At 51.8% G+C, this 13,365-nt stretch overlaps 1 protein-coding gene across 4 annotated transcripts in view; it reads right to left on the bottom strand.

Annotated features, from left to right (window-relative positions):
• Window positions 1-13,365, bottom strand: part of lyst (lysosomal trafficking regulator) — a 323,436-nt gene that overhangs the window by 150,816 nt on the left and 159,255 nt on the right. For all 4 annotated transcript variants that reach the window (XM_071391269.1, XM_071391271.1, XM_071391270.1 and 1 more), the window contains one exon: window positions 12,240-12,478. In XM_071391269.1, coding sequence (XP_071247370.1) covers window positions 12,240-12,478 — 239 coding nt within the window. The remainder of the gene's footprint in view (window positions 1-12,239; window positions 12,479-13,365) is intronic.

The following is a 13,365-nucleotide window of genomic DNA, read 5'->3' as shown; positions in this document are numbered from 1 at the left end:
GAGGTAGACAGTGCAGGTAGTGGTATAGGGGATGAGAGGTAGTCAGTGCAGGTAGTGGTATAGGGGATGAGAGGTAGTCAGTGCAGGTAGTGGTATAGGGGATGAGAGGTAGACAGTGTAGGTAGTGGTATAGGGGATGAGAGGTAGACAGTGTAGGTAGTGGTATAGGGGATGAGAGGTAGACAGTGCAGGTAGTGGTATAGGGGATGAGAGGTAGTCAGTGCAGGTAGTGGTATAGGGGATGAGAGGTAGTCAGTGCAGGTAGTGGTATAGGGGATGAGAGGTAGACAGTGTAGGTAGTGGTATAGGGGATGAGAGGTAGACAGTGCAGGTAGTGGTATAGGGGATGAGAAGTAGTCAGTGCAGGTAGTGGTATAGGGGATGAGAGGTAGACAGTGCAGGTAGTGGTATAGGGGATGAGAGGTAGTCAGTGCAGGTAGTGGTATAGGGGATGAGAGGTAGACAGTGCAGGTAGTGGTATAGGGGATGAGAGGTAGTCAGTGCAGGTAGTGGTATAGGGGATGAGAGGTAGTCAGCAGGTAGTGGTATAGGGGATGAGAGGTAGTCAGCAGGTAGTGGTATAGGGGATGAGAGGTAGACAGTGTAGGTAGTGGTATAGGGGATGAGAGGTAGACAGTGCAGGTAGTGGTATAGGGGATGAGAAGTAGTCAGTGCAGGTAGTGGTATAGGGGATGAGAGGTAGACAGTGCAGGTAGTGGTATAGGGGATGAGAGGTAGTCAGTGCAGGTAGTGGTATAGGGGATGAGAGGTAGACAGTGCAGGTAGTGGTATAGGGGATGAGAGGTAGACAGTGCAGGTAGTGGTATAGGGGATGAGAGGTAGACAGTGCAGGTAGTGGTATAGGGGATGAGAGGTAGACGGCAGGTAGTGATATAGGGGATGAGAGGTAGTCAGTGCAGGTAGTGGTATAGGGGATGAGAGGTAGTCAGTGCAGGTAGTGGTATAGGGGATGAGAGGTAGACAGTGCAGGTAGTGGTATAGGGGATGAGAGGTAGACAGTGCAGGTAGTGGTATAGGGGATGAGAGGTAGACAGTGCAGGTAGTGGTATAGGGGATGAGAGGTAGACGGCAGGTAGTGGTATAGGGGATGAGAGGTAGTCAGTGCAGGTAGTGGTATAGGGGATGAGAGGTAGTCAGTGCAGGTAGTGGTATAGGGGATGAGAGGTAGTCAGCAGGTAGTGGTATAGGGGATGAGAGGTAGTCAGTGCAGGTAGTGGTATAGGGGATGAGAGGTAGACAGTGCAGGTAGTGGTATAGGGGATGAGAGGTAGACAGTGCAGGTAGTGGTATAGGGGATGAGAGGTAGACAGTGCAGGTAGTGGTATAGGGGATGAGAGGTAGTCAGTGCAGGTAGTGGTATAGGGGATGAGAGGTAGACAGTGTAGGTAGTGGTATAGGGGATGAGAGGTAGACAGTGCAGGTAGTGGTATAGGGGATGAGAGGTAGACAGTGCAGGTAGTGGTATAGGGGATGAGAGGTAGTCAGTGCAGGTAGTGGTATAGGGGATGAGAGGTAGACAGTGTAGGTAGTGGTATAGGGGATGAGAGGTAGACAGTGCAGGTAGTGGTATAGGGGATGAGAGGTAGTCAGTGCAGGTAGTGGTATAGGGGATGAGAGGTAGACAGTGCAGGTAGTGGTATAGGGGATGAGAGGTAGTCAGTGCAGGTAGTGGTATAGGGGATGAGAGGTAGACAGTGCAGGTAGTGGTATAGGGGATGAGAGGTAGTCAGTGCAGGTAGTGGTATAGGGGATGAGAGGTAGTCAGTGCAGGTAGTGGTATAGGGGATGAGAGGTAGACAGTGTAGGTAGTGGTATAGGGGATGAGAGGTAGACAGTGCAGGTAGTGGTATAGGGGATGAGAGGTAGTCAGTGCAGGTAGTGGTATAGGGGATGAGAGGTAGACAGTGCAGGTAGTGGTATAGGGGATGAGAGGTAGTCAGTGCAGGTAGTGGTATAGGGGATGAGAGGTAGTCAGTGCAGGTAGTGGTATAGGGGATGAGAGGTAGACAGTGCAGGTAGTGGTATAGGGGATGAGAGGTAGTCAGTGCAGGTAGTGGTATAGGGGATGAGAGGTAGACAGTGTAGGTAGTGGTATAGGGGATGAGAGGTAGACAGTGCAGGTAGTGGTATAGGGGATGAGAGGTAGTCAGTGCAGGTAGTGGTATAGGGGATGAGAGGTAGACAGTGTAGGTAGTGGTATAGGGGATGAGAGGTAGACAGTGTAGGTAGTGGTATAGGGGATGAGAGGTAGACAGTGCAGGTAGTGGTATAGGGGATGAGAGGTAGTCAGTGCAGGTAGTGGTATAGGGGATGAGAGGTAGACAGTGCAGGTAGTGGTATAGGGGATGAGAGGTAGTCAGTGCAGGTAGTGGTATAGGGGATGAGAGGTAGTCAGTGCAGGTAGTGGTATAGGGGATGAGAGGTAGTCAGTGCAGGTAGTGGTATAGGGGATGAGAGGTAGTCAGCAGGTAGTGGTATAGGGGATGAAAGGTAGACAGTGCAGGTAGTGGTATAGGGGATGAGAGGTAGACAGTGCAGGTAGTGGTATAGGGGATGAGAGGTAGTCAGTGCAGGTAGTGGTATAGGGGATGAGAGGTAGACAGTGCAGGTAGTGGTATAGGGGATGAGAGGTAGTCAGTGCAGGTAGTGGTATAGGGGATGAGAGGTAGTCAGCAGGTAGTGGTATAGGGGATGAGAGGTAGTCAGCAGGTAGTGGTATAGGGGATGAGAGGTAGTCAGCAGGTAGTGGTATAGGGGATGAGAGGTAGACAGTGTAGGTAGTGGTATAGGGGATGAGAGGTAGACAGTGCAGGTAGTGGTATAGGGGATGAGAGGTAGTCAGCAGGTAGTGGTATAGGGGATGAGAGGTAGTCAGTGCAGGTAGTGGTATAGGGGATGAGAGGTAGTCAGCAGGTAGTGGTATAGGGGATGAGAGGTAGTCAGTGCAGGTAGTGGTATAGGGGATGAGAGGTAGACAGTGTAGGTAGTGGTATAGGGGATGAGAGGTAGACAGTGCAGGTAGTGGTATAGGGGATGAGAGGTAGTCAGTGCAGGTAGTGGTATAGGGGATGAGAGGTAGTCAGTGCAGGTAGTGGTATAGGGGATGAGAGGTAGACAGTGCAGGTAGTGGTATAGGGGATGAGAGGTAGACAGTGCAGGTAGTGGTATAGGGGATGAGAGGTAGACAGTGCAGGTAGTGGTATAGGGGATGAGAGGTAGTCAGTGCAGGTAGTGGTATAGGGGATGAGAGGTAGACAGTGTAGGTAGTGGTATAGGGGATGAGAGGTAGACAGTGCAGGTAGTGGTATAGGGGATGAGAGGTAGTCAGTGCAGGTAGTGGTATAGGGGATGAGAGGTAGACAGTGTAGGTAGTGGTATAGGGGATGAGATGTAGACAGTGCAGGTAGTGGTATAGGGGATGAGAGGTAGTCAGTGCAGGTAGTGGTATAGGGGATGAGAGGTAGACAGTGCAGGTAGTGGTATAGGGGATGAGAGGTAGTCAGTGCAGGTAGTGGTATAGGGGATGAGAGGTAGACAGTGCAGGTAGTGGTATAGGGGATGAGAGGTAGACAGTGCAGGTAGTGGTATAGGGGATGAGAGGTAGTCAGTGCAGGTAGTGGTATAGGGGATGAGAGGTAGTCAGTGCAGGTAGTGGTATAGGGGATGAGAGGTAGTCAGCAGGTAGTGGTATAGGGGATGAAAGGTAGACAGTGCAGGTAGTGGTATAGGGGATGAGAGGTAGACAGTGCAGGTAGTGGTATAGGGGATGAGAGGTAGTCAGTGCAGGTAGTGGTATAGGGGATGAGAGGTAGACAGTGCAGGTAGTGGTATAGGGGATGAGAGGTAGTCAGTGCAGGTAGTGGTATAGGGGATGAGAGGTAGTCAGCAGGTAGTGGTATAGGGGATGAGAGGTAGTCAGCAGGTAGTGGTATAGGGGATGAGAGGTAGTCAGCAGGTAGTGGTATAGGGGATGAGAGGTAGACAGTGTAGGTAGTGGTATAGGGGATGAGAGGTAGACAGTGCAGGTAGTGGTATAGGGGATGAGAGGTAGACAGTGCAGGTAGTGGTATAGGGGATGAGAGGTAGTCAGTGCAGGTAGTGGTATAGGGGATGAGAGGTAGTCAGTGCAGGTAGTGGTATAGGGGATGAGAGGTAGACAGTGCAGGTAGTGGTATAGGGGATGAAAGGTAGACAGTGCAGGTAGTGGTATAGGGGATGAGAGGTAGTCAGCAGGTAGTGGTATAGGGGATGAGAGGTAGTCAGTGCAGGTAGTGGTATAGGGGATGAGAGGTAGTCAGCAGGTAGTGGTATAGGGGATGAGAGGTAGACAGTGCAGGTAGTGGTATAGGGGATGAGAGGTAGTCAGTGCAGGTAGTGGTATAGGGGATGAGAGGTAGACAGTGCAGGTAGTGGTATAGGGGATGAGAGGTAGACAGTGCAGGTAGTGGTTGTTTTTCAACTCTTGATGATCGGCTATGAAAAGCCAACTGAAAATTATTCATGATTATTATTTGACCATGCTTGTCACTTATGAACATTTTTGAACATCTTGGCATAGTTCTGTGATAATCTCCATCCGGCACAGCCAGAAGAGGACTGGCCACCCCTCATAGCCTGGTTCCTCTCTAGGTTTCTTCCTAGGTTTTGGCCTTTCTAGGGAGTTTTTCCTAGCCACCGTGCTTCTACACCTGCATTACTAGCTGTTTGGGGTTTTAGGCTGGGTGTCTGTACAGCACTTCGAGATATTAGCTGATGTACGAAGGGCTATATAAAAATAAAATTGAAATTGAATTGAATTGGTATAGGGGATGAGAGGTAGTCAGTGCAGGTAGTGGTATAGGGGATGAGAGGTAGTCAGTGCAGGTAGTGGTATAGGGGATGAGAGGTAGACAGTGCAGGTAGTGGTATAGGGGATGAGAGGTAGTCAGTGCAGGTAGTGGTATAGGGGATGAGAGGTAGACAGTGCAGGTAGTGGTATAGGGGATGAGAGGTAGTCAGTGCAGGTAGTGGTATAGGGGATGAGAGGTAGTCAGCAGGTAGTGGTATAGGGGATGAGAGGTAGTCAGCAGGTAGTGGTATAGGGGATGAGAGGTAGACAGTGCAGGTAGTGGTATAGGGGATGAGAGGTAGACAGTGCAGGTAGTGGTATAGGGGATGAAAGGTAGACAGCAGGTAGTGGTATAGAGGATGAAAGGTAGTCAGCAGGTAGTGGTATAGGGGATGAGAGGTAGACGGCAGGTAGTGGTATAGGGGATGAGAGGTAGACAGTGTAGGTAGTGGTATAGGGGATGAGAGGTAGACAGTGTAGGTAGTGGTATAGGGGATGAGAGGTAGACAGTGCAGGTAGTGGTATAGGGGATGAGAGGTAGTCAGTGCAGGTAGTGGTATAGGGGATGAGAGGTAGACAGTGCAGGTAGTGGTATAGGGGATGAGAGGTAGTCAGTGCAGGTAGTGGTATAGGGGATGAGAGGTAGTCAGTGCAGGTAGTGGTATAGGGGATGAGAGGTAGTCAGTGCAGGTAGTGGTATAGGGGATGAGAGGTAGTCAGCAGGTAGTGGTATAGGGGATGAAAGGTAGACAGTGCAGGTAGTGGTATAGGGGATGAGAGGTAGACAGTGCAGGTAGTGGTATAGGGGATGAGAGGTAGTCAGTGCAGGTAGTGGTATAGGGGATGAGAGGTAGACAGTGCAGGTAGTGGTATAGGGGATGAGAGGTAGTCAGTGCAGGTAGTGGTATAGGGGATGAGAGGTAGTCAGCAGGTAGTGGTATAGGGGATGAGAGGTAGTCAGCAGGTAGTGGTATAGGGGATGAGAGGTAGTCAGCAGGTAGTGGTATAGGGGATGAGAGGTAGTCAGCAGGTAGTGGTATAGGGGATGAGAGGTAGTCAGCAGGTAGTGGTATAGGGGATGAGAGGTAGTCAGTGTAGGTAGTGGTATAGGGGATGAGAGGTAGACAGTGCAGGTAGTGGTATAGGGGATGAGAGGTAGTCAGCAGGTAGTGGTATAGGGGATGAGAGGTAGTCAGCAGGTAGTGGTATAGGGGATGAGAGGTAGTCAGTGTAGGTAGTGGTATAGGGGATGAGAGGTAGACAGTGCAGGTAGTGGTATAGGGGATGAGAGGTAGTCAGTGCAGGTAGTGGTATAGGGGATGAGAGGTAGTCAGCAGGTAGTGGTATAGGGGATGAGAGGTAGTCAGTGCAGGTAGTGGTATAGGGGATGAGAGGTAGACAGTGTAGGTAGTGGTATAGGGGATGAGAGGTAGACAGTGCAGGTAGTGGTATAGGGGATGAGAGGTAGTCAGTGCAGGTAGTGGTATAGGGGATGAGAGGTAGTCAGTGCAGGTAGTGGTATAGGGGATGAGAGGTAGTCAGTGCAGGTAGTGGTATAGGGGATGAGAGGTAGACAGTGTAGGTAGTGGTATAGGGGATGAGAGGTAGACAGTGCAGGTAGTGGTATAGGGGATGAGAGGTAGTCAGTGCAGGTAGTGGTATAGGGGATGAGAGGTAGACTGTGTAGGTAGTGGTATAGGGGATGAGATGTAGACAGTGCAGGTAGTGGTATAGGGGATGAGAGGTAGTCAGTGCAGGTAGTGGTATAGGGGATGAGAGGTAGACAGTGCAGGTAGTGGTATAGGGGATGAGAGGTAGTCAGTGCAGGTAGTGGTATAGGGGATGAGAGGTAGACAGTGCAGGTAGTGGTATAGGGGATGAGAGGTAGTCAGTGCAGGTAGTGGTATAGGGGATGAGAGGTAGACAGTGTAGGTAGTGGTATAGGGGATGAGAGGTAGACAGTGCAGGTAGTGGTATAGGGGATGAGAGGTAGACAGTGCAGGTAGTGGTATAGGGGATGAGAGGTAGACAGTGCAGGTAGTGGTATAGGGGATGAGAGGTAGACAGTGCAGGTAGTGGTATAGGGGATGAGAGGTAGACGGCAGGTAGTGGTATAGGGGATGAGAGGTAGTCAGTGCAGGTAGTGGTATAGGGGATGAGAGGTAGACAGTGCAGGTAGTGGTATAGGGGATGAGAGGTAGACAGTGCAGGTAGTGGTATAGGGGATGAGAGGTAGACAGTGCAGGTAGTGGTATAGGGGATGAGAGGTAGTCAGTGCAGGTAGTGGTATAGGGGATGAGAGGTAGACAGTGTAGGTAGTGGTATAGGGGATGAGAGGTAGACAGTGCAGGTAGTGGTATAGGGGATGAGAGGTAGTCAGTGCAGGTAGTGGTATAGGGGATGAGAGGTAGACAGTGTAGGTAGTGGTATAGGGGATGAGAGGTAGACAGTGCAGGTAGTGGTATAGGGGATGAGAGGTAGTCAGTGCAGGTAGTGGTATAGGGGATGAGAGGTAGACAGTGCAGGTAGTGGTATAGGGGATGAGAGGTAGTCAGTGCAGGTAGTGGTATAGGGGATGAGAGGTAGACAGTGCAGGTAGTGGTATAGGGGATGAGAGGTAGTCAGTGCAGGTAGTGGTATAGGGGATGAGAGGTAGACAGTGTAGGTAGTGGTATAGGGGATGAGAGGTAGACAGTGCAGGTAGTGGTATAGGGGATGAGAGGTAGTCAGTGCAGGTAGTGGTATAGGGGATGAGAGGTAGACAGTGTAGGTAGTGGTATAGGGGATGAGAGGTAGACAGTGCAGGTAGTGGTATAGGGGATGAGAGGTAGTCAGTGCAGGTAGTGGTATAGGGGATGAGAGGTAGACAGTGCAGGTAGTGGTATAGGGGATGAGAGGTAGTCAGTGCAGGTAGTGGTATAGGGGATGAGAGGTAGACAGTGCAGGTAGTGGTATAGGGGATGAGAGGTAGTCAGTGCAGGTAGTGGTATAGGGGATGAGAGGTAGTCAGTGCAGGTAGTGGTATAGGGGATGAGAGGTAGACAGTGTAGGTAGTGGTATAGGGGATGAGAGGTAGACAGTGCAGGTAGTGGTATAGGGGATGAGAGGTAGTCAGTGCAGGTAGTGGTATAGGGGATGAGAGGTAGACAGTGCAGGTAGTGGTATAGGGGATGAGAGGTAGTCAGTGCAGGTAGTGGTATAGGGGATGAGAGGTAGTCAGTGCAGGTAGTGGTATAGGGGATGAGAGGTAGACAGTGCAGGTAGTGGTATAGGGGATGAGAGGTAGTCAGTGCAGGTAGTGGTATAGGGGATGAGAGGTAGACAGTGTAGGTAGTGGTATAGGGGATGAGAGGTAGACAGTGCAGGTAGTGGTATAGGGGATGAGAGGTAGTCAGTGCAGGTAGTGGTATAGGGGATGAGAGGTAGACAGTGTAGGTAGTGGTATAGGGGATGAGAGGTAGACAGTGTAGGTAGTGGTATAGGGGATGAGAGGTAGACAGTGCAGGTAGTGGTATAGGGGATGAGAGGTAGTCAGTGCAGGTAGTGGTATAGGGGATGAGAGGTAGACAGTGCAGGTAGTGGTATAGGGGATGAGAGGTAGTCAGTGCAGGTAGTGGTATAGGGGATGAGAGGTAGTCAGTGCAGGTAGTGGTATAGGGGATGAGAGGTAGACAGTGCAGGTAGTGGTATAGGGGATGAGAGGTAGTCAGTGCAGGTAGTGGTATAGGGGATGAGAGGTAGACAGTGCAGGTAGTGGTATAGGGGATGAGAGGTAGTCAGCAGGTAGTGGTATAGGGGATGAGAGGTAGTCAGTGCAGGTAGTGGTATAGGGGATGAGAGGTAGTCAGCAGGTAGTGGTATAGGGGATGAGAGGTAGACAGTGCAGGTAGTGGTATAGGGGATGAGAGGTAGTCAGTGCAGGTAGTGGTATAGGGGATGAGAGGTAGACAGTGCAGGTAGTGGTTGTTTTTCAACTCTTGATGATCGGCTATGAAAAGCCAACTGAAAATTATTCATGATTATTATTTGACCATGCTTGTCACTTATGAACATTTTTGAACATCTTGGCATAGTTCTGTGATAATCTCCACCCGGCACAGCCAGAAGAGGACTGGCCACCCCTCATAGCCTGGTTCCTCTCTAGGTTTCTTCCTAGGTTTTGGCCTTTCTAGGGAGTTTTTCCTAGCCACCGTGCTTCTACACCTGCATTACTAGCTGTTTGGGGTTTTAGGCTGGGTGTCTGTACAGCACTTCGAGATATTAGCTGATGTACGAAGGGCTATATAAAAATAAAATTGAAATTGAATTGAATTGGTATAGGGGATGAGAGGTAGTCAGTGCAGGTAGTGGTATAGGGGATGAGAGGTAGTCAGTGCAGGTAGTGGTATAGGGGATGAGAGGTAGTCAGTGCAGGTAGTGGTATAGGGGATGAGAGGTAGACAGTGCAGGTAGTGGTATAGGGGATGAGAGGTAGTCAGTGCAGGTAGTGGTATAGGGGATGAGAGGTAGACAGTGCAGGTAGTGGTATAGGGGATGAGAGGTAGTCAGTGCAGGTAGTGGTATAGGGGATGAGAGGTAGTCAGTGCAGGTAGTGGTATAGGGGATGAGAGGTAGTCAGTGCAGGTAGTGGTATAGGGGATGAGAGGTAGTCAGTGCAGGTAGTGGTATAGGGGATGAGAGGTAGTCAGCAGGTAGTGGTATAGGGGATGAAAGGTAGACAGTGCAGGTAGTGGTATAGGGGATGAGAGGTAGACAGCAGGTAGTGGTATAGGGGATGAGAGGTAGTCAGTGCAGGTAGTGGTATAGGGGATGAGAGGTAGTCAGTGCAGGTAGTGGTATAGGGGATGAGAGGTAGTCAGCAGGTAGTGGTATAGGGGATGAAAGGTAGACAGTGCAGGTAGTGGTATAGGGGATGAGAGGTAGACAGTGCAGGTAGTGGTATAGGGGATGAGAGGTAGTCAGTGCAGGTAGTGGTATAGGGGATGAGAGGTAGACAGTGCAGGTAGTGGTATAGGGGATGAGAGGTAGTCAGTGCAGGTAGTGGTATAGGGGATGAGAGGTAGTCAGCAGGTAGTGGTATAGGGGATGAGAGGTAGTCAGCAGGTAGTGGTATAGGGGATGAGAGGTAGTCAGCAGGTAGTGGTATAGGGGATGAGAGGTAGACAGTGCAGGTAGTGGTATAGGGGATGAGAGGTAGTCAGTGCAGGTAGTGGTATAGGGGATGAGAGGTAGTCAGCAGGTAGTGGTATAGGGGATGAGAGGTAGTCAGTGCAGGTAGTGGTATAGGGGATGAGAGGTAGACAGTGTAGGTAGTGGTATAGGGGATGAGAGGTAGACAGTGCAGGTAGTGGTATAGGGGATGAGAGGTAGTCAGTGCAGGTAGTGGTATAGGGGATGAGAGGTAGTCAGTGCAGGTAGTGGTATAGGGGATGAGAGGTAGACAGTGCAGGTAGTGGTATAGGGGATGAGAGGTAGACAGTGCAGGTAGTGGTATAGGGGATGAGAGGTAGACAGTGCAGGTAGTGGTATAGGGGATGAGAGGTAGTCAGTGCAGGTAGTGGTATAGGGGATGAGAGGTAGACAGTGTAGGTAGTGGTATAGGGGATGAGAGGTAGACAGTGCAGGTAGTGGTATAGGGGATGAGAGGTAGTCAGTGCAGGTAGTGGTATAGGGGATGAGAGGTAGACAGTGTAGGTAGTGGTATAGGGGATGAGATGTAGACAGTGCAGGTAGTGGTATAGGGGATGAGAGGTAGTCAGTGCAGGTAGTGGTATAGGGGATGAGAGGTAGACAGTGCAGGTAGTGGTATAGGGGATGAGAGGTAGTCAGTGCAGGTAGTGGTATAGGGGATGAGAGGTAGACAGTGCAGGTAGTGGTATAGGGGATGAGAGGTAGTCAGTGCAGGTAGTGGTATAGGGGATGAGAGGTAGTCAGTGCAGGTAGTGGTATAGGGGATGAGAGGTAGTCAGTGCAGGTAGTGGTATAGGGGATGAGAGGTAGTCAGCAGGTAGTGGTATAGGGGTTAAAGGTAGACAGTGCAGGTAGTGGTATAGGGGATGAGAGGTAGACAGTGCAGGTAGTGGTATAGGGGATGAGAGGTAGTCAGTGCAGGTAGTGGTATAGGGGATGAGAGGTAGACAGTGCAGGTAGTGGTATAGGGGATGAGAGGTAGTCAGTGCAGGTAGTGGTATAGGGGATGAGAGGTAGTCAGCAGGTAGTGGTATAGGGGATGAGAGGTAGTCAGTGCAGGTAGTGGTATAGGGGATGAGAGGTAGTCAGTGCAGGTAGTGGTATAGGGGATGAGAGGTAGTCAGTGCAGGTAGTGGTATAGGGGATGAGAGGTAGACAGCAGGTAGTGGTATAGGGGATGAGAGGTAGTCAGCAGGTAGTGGTATAGGGGATGAAAGGTAGACAGTGCAGGTAGTGGTATAGGATATGATAGGTAGTCAGTGCAGGTAGTGGTATAGGGGATGAGAGGTAGACAGTGCAGGTAGTGGTATAGGGGATGAGAGGTAGACAGTGCAGGTAGTGGTATAGGGGATGAGAGGTAGACGGCAGGTAGTGGTATAGGGGATGAAAGGTAGACAGTGCAGGTAGTGGTATAGGATATGATAGGTAGTCAGTGCAGGTAGTGGTATAGGGGATGAGAGGTAGACAGTGCAGGTAGTGGTATAGGGGATGAGAGGTAGACAGTGCAGGTAGTGGTATAGGGGATGAGAGGTAGTCAGTGCAGGTAGTGGTATAGGGGATGAGAGGTAGTCAGTGCAGGTAGTGGTATAGGGGATGAGAGGTAGACAGTGCAGGTAGTGGTATAGGGGATGAGAGGTAGTCAGCAGGTAGTGGTATAGGGGATGAGAGGTAGTCAGCAGGTAGTGGTATAGGGGATGAGAGGTAGTCAGCAGGTAGTGGTATAGGGGATGAGAGGTAGACAGCAGGTAGTGGTATAGGGGATGAGAGGTAGACAGCAGGTAGTGGTATAGGGGATGAGAGGTAGACAGTGCAGGTAGTGGTATAGGGGATGAGAGGTAGTCAGCAGGTAGTGGTATAGGGGATGAGAGGTAGACAGCAGGTAGTGGTATAGGGGATGAGAGGTAGACAGCAGGTAGTGGTATAGGGGATGAGAGGTAGACAGTGCAGGTAGTGGTATAGGGGATGAGAGGTAGTCAGTGCAGGTAGTGGTATAGGGGATGAAAGGTAGACAGTGCAGGTAGTGGTATAGGGGATGAGAGGTAGTCAGTGCAGGTAGTGGTATAGGGGATGAGAGGTAGTCAGTGCAGGTAGTGGTATAGGGGATGAGAGGTAGACAGTGCAGGTAGTGGTATAGGGGATGAGAGGTAGACAGTGCAGGTAGTGGTATAGGGGATGAGAGGTAGACAGCAGGTATAATAACCTGATAGTACAGCAGGGCAGCGTTGCGGGGGTTGGCCCTCACGGCCCCCAGGAGGCTGTGAAACACGTGACCCAACACCTCCAGATCAGGTGACCCCGACGCCAGCAGCTGGAGCTCCATCAGGCAGATCTCTGGGAAGAGAAGAACGCCACGGCCCTCTCTGCCGGGGGACTTCGCCCAGAACCCAACCGCTCCACCCAACCCGGCCCCCGCTCCGCCTGCAGAATACACCTTCACGCCTGTCAGAGGAAGAGCAGAGACAGACATGAAGACATGAGACATTGTTGTTCTGCTCTTCCGGCATCTCTAGCTCAGCCTTTTACATCAGCCCCTTGCCTCCAGCCCCCCCTGCCTCCTCTCCTTGCCTCCAGCCCTCAGCCCCCTGCCTCCTCTCCTTGCCTCCAGCCCTCAGCCCCCTGCCTCCTCCCCTTGCCCCCAGCCTCCTCACCTTACCTCTAGCCCTCAGCCTCCTCCCGTTGCCTCCAGCCCTCAGCCTCCTCCCCTTGCATCCAGCCCTCAGCCCCCTGCCTCCTCACCTTACCTCCAGCCCCCTGCCTCCTCCCGTTGCCTCCAGCCCTCAGCCCCCTGCCTCCTCCCCTTGTCTCCAGCCCTCAGCCCTCTGCCTCCTCTCCTTGCCTCCAGCCCTCAGACCCCCTGCCTCCTCCCCTTGCCCCCAGCCTCCTCACCTTACCTCCAGCCCCCTGCCTCCTCCCCTTACCTCCAGCCCTCAGCCTCCTCCCGTTGCCTCCAGCCCTCAGCCTCCTCACCTTACCTCCAGCCCTCAGCCCTCTGCCTCCTCCCCTTGCCTCCAGCCCTCAGCCTCCTCCCCTTGCCTCCAGCCCTCAGCCCCCAGCCTCCTCCCCTTGTCTCCAGCCCTCAGCCCCCTGCCTCCTCTCCTTGCCTCCAGCCCTCAGCCCACTGCCTCCTCCCCTTGCCCCCAGCCTCCTCACCTTACCTCCAGCCCCCTGCCTCCTCCCCTTACCTCCAGCCCCCTGCCTCCTCCCCTTACCTCCAGCCCTCAGCCTCCTCCCCTTACCTCCAGCCCTCAGCCTCCTCCCGTTGCCTCCAGCCCTCAGCCTCCTCACCTTACCTCCAGCCCTCAGCCTCCTCCCCTTGCCTCCAGCCC

This window comes from Salvelinus alpinus, chromosome 3 (assembly GCF_045679555.1).
Source record: "Salvelinus alpinus chromosome 3, SLU_Salpinus.1, whole genome shotgun sequence".
NCBI lineage: Eukaryota > Metazoa > Chordata > Actinopteri > Salmoniformes > Salmonidae > Salvelinus > Salvelinus alpinus.
Note: the sequence above shows the minus strand (reverse complement) of the source record. Positions and strands in the feature narration are given on the sequence as shown.